Consider the following 16,031-nt stretch of genomic DNA (forward strand, 5'->3'; position numbering starts at 1 on the left):
GCGGCCCAGAGCTCTGCCGTCTCCTTCCAGCCACCCCACAACTTGGCCCCAAGACATCATCAGACATCTGGCATTATCTGGCCCCCAGGGGGTTTCCTCTCCCATACTGCCACCGCTGGACCTGGCCCACCATCAAGGCCTGAGAGGGATGGAACCCCCTCAGACCATCGCCAGTCTCAATTCCCCTCCCCATATCCATCCTGTCAGATCCTGGGCCTGTCCTCTGTACTCCCTGGCTCAGGACAAAGCCCCAGTGGTCCTCCCTCCGACCAAATCCTCACATACATGCACACACACACACACACACACACACAAAACTGGTGCACATGGACACACTCAGATCCCATCAGCTTTCAAAGCTGGTAGAACCTGCTCTCTGAGTCACAGTCCAAAACCCCAGGGGCTGGGCAGTCCTGGCTGGATTTCAGAGGAAGGGCCTCATGCTGGGCATGTCCTCCCACCTCCAGGAATCCCCAGACCAAAACAGAGTGGAGAATGATCCTACTCAGACTGTCCAGGAAGGGCCTGCTCATCTTTTGGGGAAACACATCAGCCAGACCCTGGTAACCTGGAGCTGACCCCAATTTTACTGGCTCCAGAAAGTGTACTGTAAGTCAGGACCACCAGCCTGAGGTTCAGTTTCTGAGGTACATCTCTCCCCCAAAATCTCAGGGATGCCACAAGACAGCTTCGGTCCAACCAAGGAGGACTCGTGTCCAACCAAGGACATTCAGGGGTCGTCAGACCTCTCTGGCTACTCCCAGGGGCTAGGCCAAAGCCTCTCAGACCCACCCTGTGGCAGCCAGGCTCTTCGAGGAGAACCAGGTCCCTTGGCTCCAGTCAGAGGTCAGACCCGTGACCTCAGTCGGACCGAGACCCTCTCTGCCTGCTTCCCTCTTGACCACACAAAGAAGCAGCAGGTCTCCCAGTGCCAAGAAGGAGCTGTTTTATATTAGGAAGACACCCAGACTACCATCCACTTTCCCCACAGGCGACCCCAAAGGAACTAAAGCCAAGGTGACCAGCCGATGTTCCCTCCAAAGTCCTATCCTGGGGGCTCCCGCTTCAGCCGTCAAGAGCCCTGGGGAAGCAAGCTGCACCTCACTGACCCACCACAGGCCCAGGGACATACCAGAGCCCCCTCGAGGGCAAACACGGCGGCAGGCCCAGTCTTCTCCAGCGGCTCCATGCGGCGGCGCCAGCGGCGGCGGCGGAACGCATCCGTCTTGCGGTACTCCAGGTGGAATTTCCAGCCAAAGAGCGAGGCGTACTCCCAGCCCTCACCCTCGGCCTCCGCCTGCCTGTGCTGCATGGGGACAACAGGACGGACTCAGGCCCTGCTTGGCGGCCCCACGGGGAGACCCTGGGCTGGGCTCCTGTGGCACCTCTCCCCTCTCTGGCCTGCCCTCCACGATTCCCCACCCACTCCACACCAGCACCCTCCAGGTGGGAACAGCTGGGAAGGCCACCTGGAGGAGGGGGGCCCTGAGCCGCTTCTGCAATGACAGGAGTCCAGGTCGGAAAATCAGGGGGAGAAGAGGCTCCCTGGGCTGTGGGGATCTGAGGAGCCGGAGAGGGCAGGTAGGCTAAAGCAGCAATGAAAACCCTGGGCTTTGGGTCTGTTTGTTTACTTGGATTACGGGTGGATTTCATGAATCCGAGGTTTTCTTGTCATTTCCCTTTTCTTCTTCACATCCCAGCTTATAAAAATAGAAGTGGGTCAATGAAGATTCTGTTTCCTGACCCCAGGCTATTTCTCCCTGAGGCTAGGCCTAGGTCAGCTGTGGAGGGCCCCCCTGGCATTTCCTCGAGAGGACCCTTTCCCAGGCCTGGAGGGAGGCCTCGAAGCCCCTTCTTATCCAGCTGATGACCGGACGCTGTCCTCAGGTGCCCCTCAGGCTCCGGCCATGAACTAAGCAACAAGAGCCAGTCCTGGAGGGCAGCCACATCTCTCTCCGGGAGGGACGTCGGGGGTTACGGAGCGGGCGAGGCCCCCTGCCTGACAAGGTTCACCTCCATCCCCTGGGTGCCCTACAAGGAGAGTGGAGTCTGTCCGGTTCATGGCACCACGAACAGTCTGTTGCCCCAAAACCTTGCTTCTCCCTGGACCCAGTGACATCCCTCTCTAGATTCTCTGTGCCCAAAGAGAAAGGAAGAAATTTGGGTCATGCCAAAGGCTACTCCTGGATTGGGGGAGGCCTGGCTCTTGGGCCAAAATTCAAATGCCTACTTAGGAAGGAAGAACAGGGCACAAGAGGGACTGGGGAGGCAAGCACTGAGGCTGTGCAGGACATGGGCATCTGGGGGACTCCAAGAGCAGGTGCGTGCATTGTGTTCACTCATATGTACCCACTCCCCGCCTCTGTCCTGTGGGTATCTGGGCATGCCCGTGGGCATGTGTGCTCGCACTGCGGACACGTCCTCTGGTAAATGCTGACTGAGGCCACCGAGGCACCAGCTGGCAACATGGCGCATACATCCTCAGCAGCCTGGTGCCTACATCCTCTCCTGCTAGCTCCAGCAGGGACTTGCCCAGGCTGAAGGGAGCAGGCTCCATGGGGAGGAGACGGGCCTCAGCCCACTCCCAGTAACTGCAGCCAATGACACAACCAAGAGGGTACAAACCCCAGCCCCCTTGCCTCCAGGTGAGGATGATTCTTTGGTCTTCAGGGTGCGCCCCTCCCCAAGCCACAGCTCAGGCCGTAACTGACTTGGCCTGAGCCCAAATCCTGGCTCCCCGCACTCCCGAGCACCCTGCTTCAATAAGCTCCATGCAGCCAAACCCCTGTCTCGGACTCTGCCTCCAGGACCCCAGGCCACAGACTCGGTCATCCATGTGTCTTGGCACCTTCTGGGTCTGTATGAGATCCCAAGTACTGTCTCCTTGCACAGTCACGAGCATCTGGGTGTGAGCATCCGGGCTTGTACTGGTATGATCTGCATGGGTGCTGTGACCTGTGAGCAGCTGGGCATGCACTGGGTGTGATCTGTGAGCATCTCGAGGGAGCCCACATGCCTTACACATGTCCTGAGCACACATGCATGTGTCTGTGCACACAGGCGTGCACCTGTGCCCAGCTGGCCTCACCCAACCAGCGCCTGCCCCCCCCACCACCATCTGCTGGACTCACCCTCTTCAGGGCCTCCATCTGGCTAAGGTCCCTCCTGCGCAGGCGGACCCAGCGCCGCCGCCGGTGAGTGTAATACATCTTCTCAGCAGGAACCCAGTGCTTTGGCTTCCGATCCGGGGGGATGGTGATACTGTACTCCCAGCCTGGGGGAAGGGCACCTGTCGGTCACTGCCCAGCCGTCCCCCATCTCTCCAGAGGCTATCTCTCCCTCCCGGGCACAGTCACAGGCTCATGAGTGATAATGGACTTAATTTGTAGCTGTAAGTGAGGGCCAATCCAGGAAGTCCCCCAGAGGAGGAAGCCCAGTGAAGGCCAGTGCCCCAGGGCACGAGGCCTGCACTCAGCTGTCCCACCAGCACGCCTCTTGAGCTTGCTGGGGTATGTCTCACCGGGCTCCATGTGCTGCCCACCTTGCTCATCAACAGCCCGATTGAGGTCCGTGGACCACTCTTCATCTTCCCACTTCCAGCCCAGTGGGCACTCAATGTCATCCTTGGGAAGCACCTTCTCCCCATTCTAGGGCAACACAGGACAGGCAAGGGTTGAGAAGAGACAGATGTCATCAGGGAAGCAGAAAAGATGCAACTTGACAACCTACATCCTTGAAGCCCCAGGTGGGACTCCAGATCAGTGTCCTATCCGCCCTGGACCTCACACGTCCCTCTGGAAACCAGAGCATGAAGATGGGGACATGAGAGCAGGGGAGAAAACATCCCATCTTCTCTGAGCCACAGGCCCCTCCTGAGCCCCAAGGTCCAGGACCGCAGGAAAGCAAAGCCCACCTGTCGCTGGAGCACCCACTTACCACATCCGTGTAGTTGTCACTCATGTAGATCCACTGGCCTCCAGGAAGCCGGGTCTGGTTCTCAAACACCTCCTCCACAAAACTCAGGTGGCCCGCGTCAGTATCATGGAGCAGCCTGGGGGTGGAGGGGGTGGGGGGGTCAGAACCTCTGCTGAAGAGATCCCTCCCACACCCACCGCCTCCAGCAGAGCACCCCGCGGCCTCAGCCAAGCTTCCTGCATCAGCCTCACCCCACCAACAAGAAGAAGGTGGAGAGGAGAGGGAAAGGAGGGGCAGAGAGTCACAGGTGGAGAGTGAAAGGAGACCCAGGGGGACCTAGAGACACTCCCAGACAGAAGAATATACCAGCACCCAAGATAAAGAAAGAGAAAGACACCAAAAAGAGAAAGGAAGCCAAAGACACCAAAAGCCCGGTGGGTGTCACTGAAGCTCAACAGGTGGACAGTTGTTGAAATGTAAAATGTGATCAAAGCTTGTACACTTAAGATTTGCGTACGTACTTGATATATGTTATACCTCAATTTAAACAAAGAAAAGGAAAGAAACCCAGTTGAACATCAACCAAACAGGAAATGAGAGAGGAGAAAGGGGTAGGGACAGTGTTGCAGCCAGACGGCCTTGTTCTGAGAGGTACAGAGAGAGAGGAGAAGCTTCAGGCACGGGAAGGAGGAACCAGGCTGTGGCCTCTGGGAGAAGGTGGCAACGAAAGGATGCAAAGTCAAATGGAGGCCAACTTTAGTTTAATAGTAAAGGACTTTCCCATTGTTAGAGCCCTTCCAGAAACAATGCCGCCTAGCAAGCCCCTAGCCCTGGAAGAGTTCAAGTGGGAGCCCCTGTGACCAGCGTAGGGGCAGGAGGTGCAAGGACAGCGATTAATAGGACTGTGGTCTTCCAGAGAAAGGACCAGGGCAGAGGGGGCCCCCCAGCCTCCCTGCCCAGGACTCACGTCTTCTCTGGACACACGAACCAGTCTCCAGCCCAGGTCCAGCCGGCCGAGGGGCGGAAGCTATCCTTGGGGAGCTTGATCTTGCCCGTGACATCAGAAAACTTGGGGTAGGTGAGGCCTGTCGTGCCCCAGTTCCCAACAAGGGCCAGTTTGGTCTGGTTCTCATACTGGAGAGTAAGCAATAAAGAGAAGTGAGTAGGGCCCAGCGCAGTTTGGGGGACAGGGGGCAGGCAAGGGCAGGCTAGCAGGCACTCACAGTTTCAGCAAAGACGGACAGCTTTCCCTCAGCAAACTGGTTGAACTCCTTCTCATCCACAGAAAGCCCAAACCAGAGCTTCACCCGTAACTGCACTGGCATCCGGGCTCCGGGTACCCCCTCCATGGGATACTGGGTACCAGAGAAAGACAGAAACCCACAGTCCCCTTTAAGATCAGGATGTCCCCACTGAGGCGGGCTGGGGGGTCCTCCAGGGGCTAGGCATAGCAGCCTGACACCCTTAGATATTTGTCCTGTTGAGGGACGCCTGGGTGGCTCAGTCGGCTAAGATATTTGTCCTGTTGGAGGACTTACCAGAATTTCACAGAACAGGAATGTATAATTAAGAAGGCTTCTCCACACCTGCCAAGATTCCTTCTCTCCAAAGAAGACTGCATCATCCCCACCTAGGTGCTCTCTGTGAAGCCGAGCCAGGCCTAGACCAGGTCCCCCATTCTCCCCTCTCCCACCACATCTCCATTTCTGTTCTCTTCTAGAATGACCCTGCCCAGTGGAATTTTCTGCTACAAAACAGTTTAACATCGCACGGTCCAATCTGGTAGCGCTAGCCCCATGAGGTGATTGAGCACTTGAAATACAGCTAGAGCGACTAAGGACCTAAATTTTTAGTTTTATTTCATTTTAGTTAATTTAAATTTAAATAGCCCCTTACGGCGGCCATATTGGACAGTGCAGTTCTAGAACATATCTCTGAAGGAGATACAATGATCCAGGTCTGGAAGGGGAAGAGGTTAAGGCCTCCTCCTCAATTTTCAGTTTGGTTTGTTTTTGGGGGGGTAGGTGTTTTTGTTATTTTTGTCTTGGCTAGATGTTAGTGTGCCATCTGATATCGCTATCCTTTCAAGTGCTTATCAGCATGTTAACCACTAGTCACTGGTCCTCAATTGCTTATTACCTTGAAACTTTCAGAAGCTCTGCCAAAATGCAATAACCACAACAACCCAACATAAAACATTTATCCTCCACAACTACTTCACCGTTGGATTGAAATCAATGGTCGGATGTGGCCTGAGGAGCAGGAGCTCCTCACTCTCAGAACAACACACTGTCCCCTTGAGAAAGTAGCACATTAAGCCCCTAGGTTTCGTGAGCATGGGCCTAGAGGGGTACCTCCTCTGCAATAGGGCGCTGAATGAGAGGAGAAAGGGACTCTGATGGCTTCAGAAGCGTACAGGGGGGACAGAAGTAAGAGGTCACCAATAGGCTGGGGAGGCCCGGATCCCTGGAAGGAGAGCCCAGGCCAGGTAAGGGGAAAAGGAAGGGGTGTGGGGCCTACCAAGGCAATGACAGTCTCCCCCTTCACCCAGCCTCTCTGCTTTTGGTTCATCCTCGGTGAAGCCTGGAGGAGGCCCTGACCCTGCATGTCATCCCCTGGCCAACCTCCCATGACTGTTCACTTCAGATGTCCCCTCCCTGGGGTGGTGAGTGGCCTTTTCCCTCCAAACCACCAGCCCCAGGGAGATGGCAGGAATGCCTGACCCCCCCTTCCCCCTCCACCCCCAGTCTCTCCCCTGCCCTCCCCCAGACAGGGCCAGCCTGCCGGACCCAAAATAGCAACAGCAAATAAAGAAATGTCTAGTTTGGGGCTCCTCTCCCTCTCTACTGGTGCTCATTTTTTCCAACTTTGGTTTAAGTTAAGAAACACCAATGTTTTCTTGGTCTCTGCTTGCTGCCAACATTTTTGTAGAGCTTGCTCAGGAGCTACTGGCGGGGCTCATAAACTCAGTGGGGAAGACTTCGAGAAACAATTCTATATCTTTTTTTTTTTTTTTTTTTGCTTGGAATCGGGGAAAATTTTTCAGTCTGTGTTTCCCCAAGGATGCAGGGCCGAGGGGTCAGAGCCTGAAGCTCATCCTACTCAAGTGCATCCCCACCTGTGCTCTGGCCAGACAGCCTTCCCTGGTGAACCCCACTGCGATGTGGTAGCTCCTTGACTTCCTTTCCCTTCTGCCCTCCTTGGCGAGGAGCTGGCTGAGGAGATAGAAAGGCAGGATGCTAGGAGGTGAGGAAAGCACGGGGGACACGCCCCAGGTGGCATGTAGGCGGGGGGGGGGGCAGCCCACTGCCTGACACATCCCCACCCTCCTTCTAAGCAAAGCTGGCCTCTCCAATGACCCTGAGTCCGGGTATCTGCTCACCTCTGCCTCTAGTTGTGCTGGTGGAGCCTCCTCTCCCCGGGGAGCATGGGAGCACCCCAGAAGGAAAAGGGAACAAGAGGGGAGAGAAACTGATATTCATTGATCACCTCGTTTCGGCAAGACCCATGACCTGTGTCACCTAATTCAACCCTCAAAACCTGTGAAGTGGGCAGCCTGATGCTCATGTTACAGGTGAGAAGACAGCCAGCAGTTCAGAGAGGTTAGGCAACCTACCCAAAGCCACACAGGCTTCCAGCAAACCCTGCCACCTGTCCACACACACTGTACTATTGAAACCTGCCCTCTCCACCCAGCCCAGGGTACAACAAGAAAGACTGGCCAATATATGAATGGGTTGACCGACAGGCACTCAGAGGTTCGAGGCTAGGGCTAGCCAACAACGACTTCCTGGAAGAGGAGAGGCCGGCGCTGGTCCCTGGTGTGGATGGAAGGAGGGGCCGGGAAGGGAAGGCTGAGAGCAAGGGGCTGGGGCAGATGGGCCAGCTGGGCTGAAGGCCAGCGGCTTATAATGCCAACAGAGCCATCTGGAGTCAGCGGTGAGTGGCAAGGGGCCGGCCTGCCTCCCAGGGCCACTCCTCCCCCAGCAGGACAGCCTCAGTGACAGCCCTCCAAACAGGGACCCTCCCCTAGGGCCCCAGGCGGTCACAGCCCAGGAAGGGATTTTCCTGAATCGTGTCCTGGCCACCAGGCCACAGTACTCCCACCAAAACAGCCTTGGCTCTATGTCCCACATTAACCCAGAGAGGAGGAGAGGGGGTGCTCAGGCATCTGCTCACATCCCTGTCACCCGGCCCGAGGCTGGCCAGTACCATGAAAGAAGATGGACGGGGAGCAAGGGTGGGTTGGAGGAGAAAGGGGAGAAGAGATGTGGGCAGGACAACATGAGGGGCCCTGGATTATTTGCCCCCAGCTCCCGGATGGGCCAGAGCCACAGGCACCCTCAGTACCCAAACACCAGCCCTCCCACAGGGAAGAACCTGAACCTGAGCATGACTCCACATGGAGTCAAAGCCCTCGGGCAGGGCAAGGAGGTCTGTACCAGGGCTCTTAGAAGCTGGGGTGGGGGCTGAGGGCTGAACCCCCCCTACCAGAGACCTGGCTATGAGGTCAAAAACAGCCTCGGCAGTCAGCCCCTCCCAGACAGCCTGGGGAGTGGGAGGAGGTAGGGAGCAGGGGACACAGACCCTGCCTCATTCATTTCCAGCACCCCGTGATTCCAGCTCTCACCTGCCAACTTTCTAGCCCAGGTGTGTGGGCTCTAGGGACTTGGCAGGGGAGAGAGAAGGGAAATGGTTTTACACAAAGCCCGCCACCCCTTCTGAGAGCCTACAGACTCTCAGTGCGATGGAGACCAGGAGGAGACATGAAAGGGGGAGGGAACTACCTGGGAGAAAATATGACCATGACTTGAGAAAAAGGAACCCACTTTGAGAAAGATGGTCTGCAGCTTCCCACAATTCTTGCCACAATAGCTAGTGCCCCGGCGGGAGAAGAGGACCTCCTGTGCGGGCAGCCGCTGGTACGCCACTCGCTTGTCTCCCTGCAGCATCCAGATGATGATGTCGGGCAGGCTATTCTGGGGCTGGAGAGAGGGTGGCAGTCAGGGCGGAGAAGGCCCAGAGCCCCACCATGAGCCACCTCTCCTCCCACTTCCAGCTCCCCCGCCGCCCACCACCAAGAGCCTCCTTGAACCCCCCTACAGCTGGCTGGGCACCTCTGTCTTCCACGGCTAGGAGCCCCCAAGCACGGGGCATGAGGCTGCCTCCGCTCACATGAGGAGCCTGCCAAAAATTCACTGAGCTGAGTTCACATTTTCTGGGAAGAGACACTCCGGCCTGGAGACCAGAGCTTATCTTCTTAGATCCCCTCCACTGGGCAGAGAGATGCTCCCGGGGGCGCAGAGATTGGAGGATTTGATTTGATCTGAGAGATGACATCACACTTAAGATGCTACCCTTCTTCCTCACCCCTGAGAGTAGCAGCGAATCCCCAGATGTGCCCTTTCCCGAAGGACACTCCCCCCCCAATAGCAGGGACTTGTGGGGTCTGGTCCTTTTCCGGGCATCATGACATTGGACTCTGAAAATGGTGACCAGCCCAGAACAAAACCGCAAGGCCTGAGCCCCTCAGAGCCAGTAACTCTGAGTGACAACCGTTGGGTACAGCCCACCTGCTTCCAAGGCCGGTGAGCAAAGTGTGCTCAGTGAGGTGGCGCACTGGGTCTCAAATCAGGGCCACGGATGAGAGCATTTCACGGTTTCACTTACTCCCTGCAGCAAGGACAGGCAGCCCCATTTGCCAGTGAGGAAACTTAAGCTCAAAGAGGGTAGGAGCCAACCAGGTTTTTCTGCCTCCAAACAGTGGTTCCTAAGCATGATACCAGTGTGGTCCCCAGAGCAGCAGCTCCTGGGAACACGCTAGAAATGCAAATTCTCAGGCTCTCCCAGAGACACGCAGGGTCAGGCAGGGCTTGTAACCTATTTTAACAAGCCCTTCAGGGGATTCTGATGTGCATTCAAATTTGAGAAAGACTCTCTCTGGGGTCCCTTGCAGTCAGGAGCCCCCATTTGACCTTGACCCCTCCCAGCTGTGGCACAATCTGTGCGGAGAGTTCCAGGGGCCATCTGGGCCAAGATGATGGAAGGCAGCCCTTGACCAGCCCAAGAGGATGGTCTGTAGCCACTGCATGGGGTCAGCCTGTGGCTGGGCAACACAGTGTTTCCCCCAGGTAGCTGGCCACATGCCCAAAGCCCTGCTCAGGGACGAGTCCAAGGCTGACTCTCAGGGACCAACTTTTTGGACTGTGTTCCCCTTCTGAGCAGCCTCCCACCTCCCAGACCCCTCTCTCCTCTTCAACGATTCACTCCTCCAGAAGCCCCTCTCAGGCCCTGCCCTTTTCCACACTCTTTCTGGGGAAATCCTTCCTCACCGGCCCCACCGCCTCCGTAAGGGGACCACACACCTCTGGTTGGAGTGGGCAGCAGCTGGTCTGCCCATGACATATGAGCAGAACCTTGTCCTCGTTCTGGACAAACCTGTGGATGGCTTGCTTGCCCTGGGAACTGGGGTGAGGGTGGGGGTACATCTAACCTGGGGCAAGGAGGGGTGGTATGCAGGTGGGGACAAACAGCAGCCACTTCTCTCTGATTAGATACTACAAAGTTCACAGTTCCTGCAAATACAGCCTCCTCAGGCCTGGGGCTAGGAGGCAGCCAGGAGAGCAAGAAATACAGGGCCCCAGCAGAGGCAGGTTTGAGGCCAGGGGCGGACAGGTCCTGGTTGGTAGGGAGGAGTCAGGTCCCTGGGGAAGCAGGCCCCAGCACCGCACTCGGAGCCAGGTGCCTCGGGATGCTGGTCCGAGCTCCGTCTCTGACATACTTTGGGGACACTGATTGAGCACATGTCTTGAACATATTTGGGGGCATTGACTGAACACCCACTGCACACCAGGCTCTCAGCTAGGCCCCATAATACCCAGTGTCCAGTTGCATCCTGTCTCCTCCTGCTGCAAATAGGGGACACTGAGGCTCAGAAAAATTGAGTCACCTGTCCAAGCTCACCCAGCAATGAAGCCAGAGTCAGGTCATGGCCCAGACAGTCCCCGCATCCCTCCCAGTTCCGATGTCTGCAGGCAGGACGGAAGACACCTTCCAGGGTTTCCTACCTCCTCAGCCAGGGCACGGAGACGGAGGAGCCAGTCTTCAGCCTGCTCCAGGGCGGCTGGGAGCCCGCTGTGCCCAAGCTTCAGGGCCAGCGCTGCCTCAGTAATCTGGCTTAGGTGACGGCTGCGCAGCCTGTACAGGTACTGGTCCAGGTGGGTGGCAGAGGGTATCTCGTGGACGTTGCCTAGGGGCTGGCTGCGAGGGACGGACAGATGGGATGAGCCCAGCACTCACACACCCAGGTCCAGACACACACGCTGTTCACACGCCTGTGCACAGACCCCCCGCCTCCAACAAACCCTACACCCTCAGCCTGCCTGCCAGGTGCCCCATGTGCCCTAGGTGCCTTCTCCAGCCTGACCCATCTCCATGTGACCTGCTCCATCCCCACCTCCTCCGGGAAGCCTTCCCTAACTACACTGGTGCGTGTGCCTCCTGCTCGGAAGTCCCTCAGCCCTCTATTCTGGAGCTGCCTGTTTGGAACTTAGGAGTTCTTTTGCACGTGCGTCCCCTCTGCCCAAATGACCGCAAACCCTCCGAGGGCCCAACAGGTCCCTCTGTGCCCCCTGCATCCTCCTAGAGCAGAGGCCAGAGTGCTAAGTTGCCCTGGGCTGAAATGAATCCGTTCTGTTGTGCGCACACGTTCTTCAGGAAGGAAATTTATGGACCCCTGACAAGCCACTGCAGACGCTGTGGGGAGGCCAGCAGCCAGCAATACAGATATGTCGACCTGGGGCAGCCCCGGGACACCCCTCCCGGAACCCTCTGTTTGGGAAGCCTTTGGAGAGGAGGTAGGGGGCACATATAGCCCCAGAAATCCAGCCGTAGGCCCCACGTGGGGTTTGGTTTTAAACTCCATCCCGTTCCGGAGGCACAGAACTCTGACTACCCCCCCAGTCCCACGGGCTCCCCAGATGTCCTCCTTCATATGGCTCTTCCTCACCATACCGAGCCTCTGGGGTCAGTCAATACACATGCAAGGTCAGGCGGGGAAGTTGAAGGGGGGACGTCTGTGCTCTCCCTCACCATGCAGGAGCCCTCTAGATGATCCCTGCTGTGGGGGGGGGGGGGGCCGCTCCAGGCCCCACGCCCCACCCCCACTGAGCCCTTGACTCCCAAACAGGACATCAGTCAAACCCGCTCCACCAGTTCTGCCCCCACCACTTGCAGCCCCCCCACCTCACACTCCCCTCCCGGCAGTGTCTCGACTCCGGCTCCCGGCTGATTTATTTTTCTGCCAATTTCCCCGAGCTATGCAGAACCAATTACCGCCGGAGCGGAGCGGCACCGCCGCCGCCAGATACACCACTCTGGCAGGCCCTCGGCGCACTACATTTTTCCTGTTATTTTTTTTAATTGAATTTTTAGGGTGGGGGGAGCAGTACGCAAACTCCATCTCGGGAAACTTAAGCCCCGGGGCCTGTCTCAGGTCACGTACTGCACACCCTGTAGTAATATAATATTTACTGCCCCGAGGGTGCCGCGGATGGGGCTGCCCCAGGCCAGGAGAGGGGCGGCCTCCATCCCCAGCCCACTCGATTCGTGGCAGAGGGGCATGCCGGGTGGGTAAAGGGGGGCCTGGGCCAGAGTCCTGGGCTGGGGCCTGCCTGGGAAGGAGGCCTGAGTGGGCCTGAGGGCGGGGGCAGGCAGATCTGGAGTTGGATCTGCAGAGCTGAGCCAACCAGGGTGATTTATGTTCCCAGCCTGGGTCGGGAGCTGGGAGGGACTGCCATACAGACCACCAAAAGGAGATTTTCATGGAGGCCACCAGCCCAGCCAAGACTCCCCCAAAACAGCCGGGACCCGTGACTGCCACCAACAAGATGTCTTGGCCCTTTCCCGCCCCAGGAAAGCCCAAAGCAGCGGGGACTGAACGAAAGGGAGACTGGGAAGAGAAGGTCAGATGACATTGTGTCCCCACCCCAAACAAGGGCGGTCGCCCTGCCAACCCTGGCTGACTTGGAAAAGGTGGGCAGGCCCCGGGGCAGCTCAGCGCAGGCTGAGAGCGGAGCTGGATGGCTCACAAAGTTGCTGCCGACCCCTGTGGGGACACGGGTGTCTTTATCAGGAACAGCCGCCCAGAAGGCGCAGTGTCTAGCCTGAAAGAGGAACTGGGCCAGGGGTCACTCGTTTCATTCCTCATGAACAACAGCTCTGTGGGTCCCGACAGTGCTGGGTCCGGAGCACCCAGAACAGAGAGGCAAACAGGCTAGATCCCCACTGAGCAGCCTCAGAGTCAGCAGTACTTCCTGGAGGAAGCGAGTCAGGCCAAGAAGAGCCAGACGGTGTTCTGGCTGGAGGAACAGAATGTGCACAAGACAAAGGCTCAGAGGCAGGAGGGGTCCCGAGAGCTGGACAAGCCAGCACAGAGGCTCCAAAGGGCCGGAGGGCAGGACTGCTGGGGTCCGTGAGGCAACAAGGGAGTGGGGCCCAAGAGGCCCATCTACCTGGATGAGAGCTGGGACTTTTCCTTGAAGGCAGTGGGAGCCGCTGAGGGCTGAAGCCGAGGCGGCATGGCCCAATTTTAGGAAGACCCCAGAGAAGGAATGGGACGTGCTGGCAGACATCCAGGTAGAGAGGTGTAGTGGGCAGATGGGTGCGTGGGTCTAAGGATGAGAGGAGAAGGCTGGGCTGGAGGAGCAGAGGGGGCCCCCTGGCAGGGGGAGAGGGGCTAGGAGGGAGAGAAGCCAGGAAAAGAGAGGCTGTAGAAGGAAGGACACTGATTTGGGAGGTGGGACGGGGGCTGGCTGAAGGAATGGTGAACAGCTAGTGGTCAGCTGTGACCGACTGGCTTGGGGCCCCAGTGCCTGGCTGCCCTGCTTGACAGCCCAGAGCTGGAGGTGAAGGCAGCCCTCTCGCTGCTGCCCCAGGGCTACTGGGGGCCTCAAGTGGTGCCTGAAGGAATCGGTCCTGATGTTTGGTATTCCTCCCTGGAGAACCATTTGCGCATTCCAAGAAGATGGGAAGCTTCCCTCCCCCCACTCCTCTTGACCTGGGACCACCCCAGCCACCTTCTATCCCCAGCAGAGTGACTCAAAGGGGACCAGGCTTTAGCAGAAGTGTGTTTAGCTGAATCCTCTGAGAACAGAGCCCTGAGAGGGGCAGTGAGGGCAGCCCAGGACTTGGGTCCCACCCGTCTCAGATGCTTCATGCACCTGACTACCTGCCAAGGTCCACATAACACATGAGTCATGAGCGGTGCTGTGGGTATAACCCACCCTCCATACCCAGGCTGTCAGGCCAGGCCAGTGATACACGGCGAGTCACTCTGAGCCCCTCCCCACATTGACTGCACCCCTGTGTGCCCCTCCAGCCTCACTCTGTCCTCCAACCTCCAGACCACAGATGCCCTCAGGTACCTCCCACCAACACGGCCAGTCCTAAGCTCCTCGTCTTCCCCAAAAGCTGCTCTTCTCCCACTGATCCCCTGAGAATGGCCCTGCTAGCCACCCAGCTGCTCTGGCCAGAACTGGAGGATCATTCTGTACCTTCCTTGGGCGCCCCCATCCAACCCACCAGCCAGTCCTGTTCATTAGAAAGTGATACAGCCAACAGACTCAGCCACTTATAGAAAAGTGAATCTGAGCAAGTTAATTAACCTCTCCGTGCCTTAGTTTTCTCATCTATAAAATGTGGATCTCTCTATTTCCTAGCTCATAAGGTGCTTATGATTAGTTCATACATGTAAAGTGCTCATAAATAGCATCTCACATAGGAAGTGTTCGTTATGAGACTGTGATCATTATGATGCCCCCTAAAGAGTCCTGACTGCCCTCTGCCTCTCTCGGCCCCCAGCCCTCCCCATGTCCCTGGCTTAGGTAACACCTTTGTCTAAAATCCCCTCACCACCAGCACCACCAACCCATCCCTCCCTCTGCAACCAGGACAAGCATCTGAACCATGGGGATCCCCATACCCCCCCGCCAAGCCTCCCAGGGCTGAGCTCACCTTAGCAGACCCCTCAGGCCTATCTATCCCATTTGGGCTTCCTCTCCCCCTGCCAACCCACGGAGGCGGCAGGCATTTCAGGCTTCGCACCTCTGCCTGGGCAGTCCCCGCTGCAAAGGCTGGTTCCTACTCCTCCTTCAGAGTTCACATAAGGAGCATCCCCCACTCCAGGAAGCTCCCCTGAATTGAGTCTGAGCAGGATGGCATCTGCTCTGAGCTGTTGCAGCACAGGCCTCTAACTCCCCAACACACTCTGCTTCGTTTGCTCACTTTTGCATCTGTCACCTCTAGAGGGGTTGAAGCTGCAGCCTTGTCAACATGCTTTAATCTCCACGAAGGTTTGGGGAATGCGTGAATGACCTGTCTGGAATTCCACCCCTGAGGGTAGGGCTCTTTGGGGTAATGTTTTGTTTGATAAAGATGCACTTCCCAGCTGGGGTACAAAGGACAAGAAGGGGCTCTGCATCAGGCAGAGTGTGAAGGCACTTCTCGGACACTCAGCAGAAGGTGGGATGATAAGATTGAGGGGAGCCTAGAATACACTTTCATACATTTACCCTTAACCCACAGACAGTAGGAAAGCAACTATGTATCATTAAGTACATTTCACAGCTGAGAAAACTGAGATCCAGAGAAGTGAAGCTGCCCAAAGCCACAATGCTGGTTAAAGGGACAAGAACCTAAGTCCTTCTGACATTTCTTCCTAATAGTAACTGTAGTCCCCATCTATTACATACTCTTCCTAAAGAGCTAAGCATTTTGCTTATGTGCTATCATAAGCAGTTATTCTTAACGTGAAGTTGAAGATGAGGAAAGCAAGGCTCAGAGCAGGTGGGTGGTGAGCCCCAAATCGCCCAGCAGGGGAGGAGATGCCGAGATGCCTCCCCTTCCACTGGGCCTCTGAGCACCCCCATTCCCCATCACCCCCAGAGCCCTCTTTTCCTAAAGTCGATAGAAGGCTAAGTGGAAGCCATGGTCCCCGACATGGCCTTGGGGAGGAGGGGCACCGTCACCCCCGCCAGCCCCTCCTGGAGATTCCATCAGGGAACTAAGAGGTCGGGGATCAGAGACACAATGCTCCCCATTCAGGTGAGCCGGGCCGC

General features: G+C 57.1%; 1 protein-coding gene across 23 annotated transcripts in view; it reads right to left on the reverse strand.

Moving 5' to 3' along the window:
* The window catches only part of DYSF (dysferlin), a 205,016-nt gene that overhangs the window by 102,813 nt on the left and 86,172 nt on the right, over positions 1-16,031 (reverse strand). For all 23 annotated transcript variants that reach the window (XR_010405596.1, XM_064572348.1, XM_064572350.1 and 20 more), the window contains 8 exons: positions 10,983-11,175; positions 8,745-8,900; positions 5,139-5,270; positions 4,883-5,049; positions 3,937-4,051; positions 3,542-3,647; positions 3,132-3,274; positions 1,133-1,306 (listed from right to left, as the gene is read on the reverse strand). Coding sequence is in view for 22 of the 23 variants with exons in the window: in XM_064572348.1 (XP_064428418.1) it covers positions 1,133-1,306; positions 3,132-3,274; positions 3,542-3,647; positions 3,937-4,051; positions 4,883-5,049; positions 5,139-5,270; positions 8,745-8,900; positions 10,983-11,175 (1,186 nt within the window). In the remaining variant the exon portion in view is untranslated. The remainder of the gene's footprint in view (positions 1-1,132; positions 1,307-3,131; positions 3,275-3,541; positions 3,648-3,936; positions 4,052-4,882; positions 5,050-5,138; positions 5,271-8,744; positions 8,901-10,982; positions 11,176-16,031) is intronic.

Source organism: Mirounga angustirostris, unplaced genomic scaffold (genome assembly GCF_029215605.1).
Source record: "Mirounga angustirostris isolate CCGP_5_RB_7025 unplaced genomic scaffold, mMirAng1.0.hap1 SCAF_10, whole genome shotgun sequence".
Lineage (NCBI taxonomy): Eukaryota > Metazoa > Chordata > Mammalia > Carnivora > Phocidae > Mirounga > Mirounga angustirostris.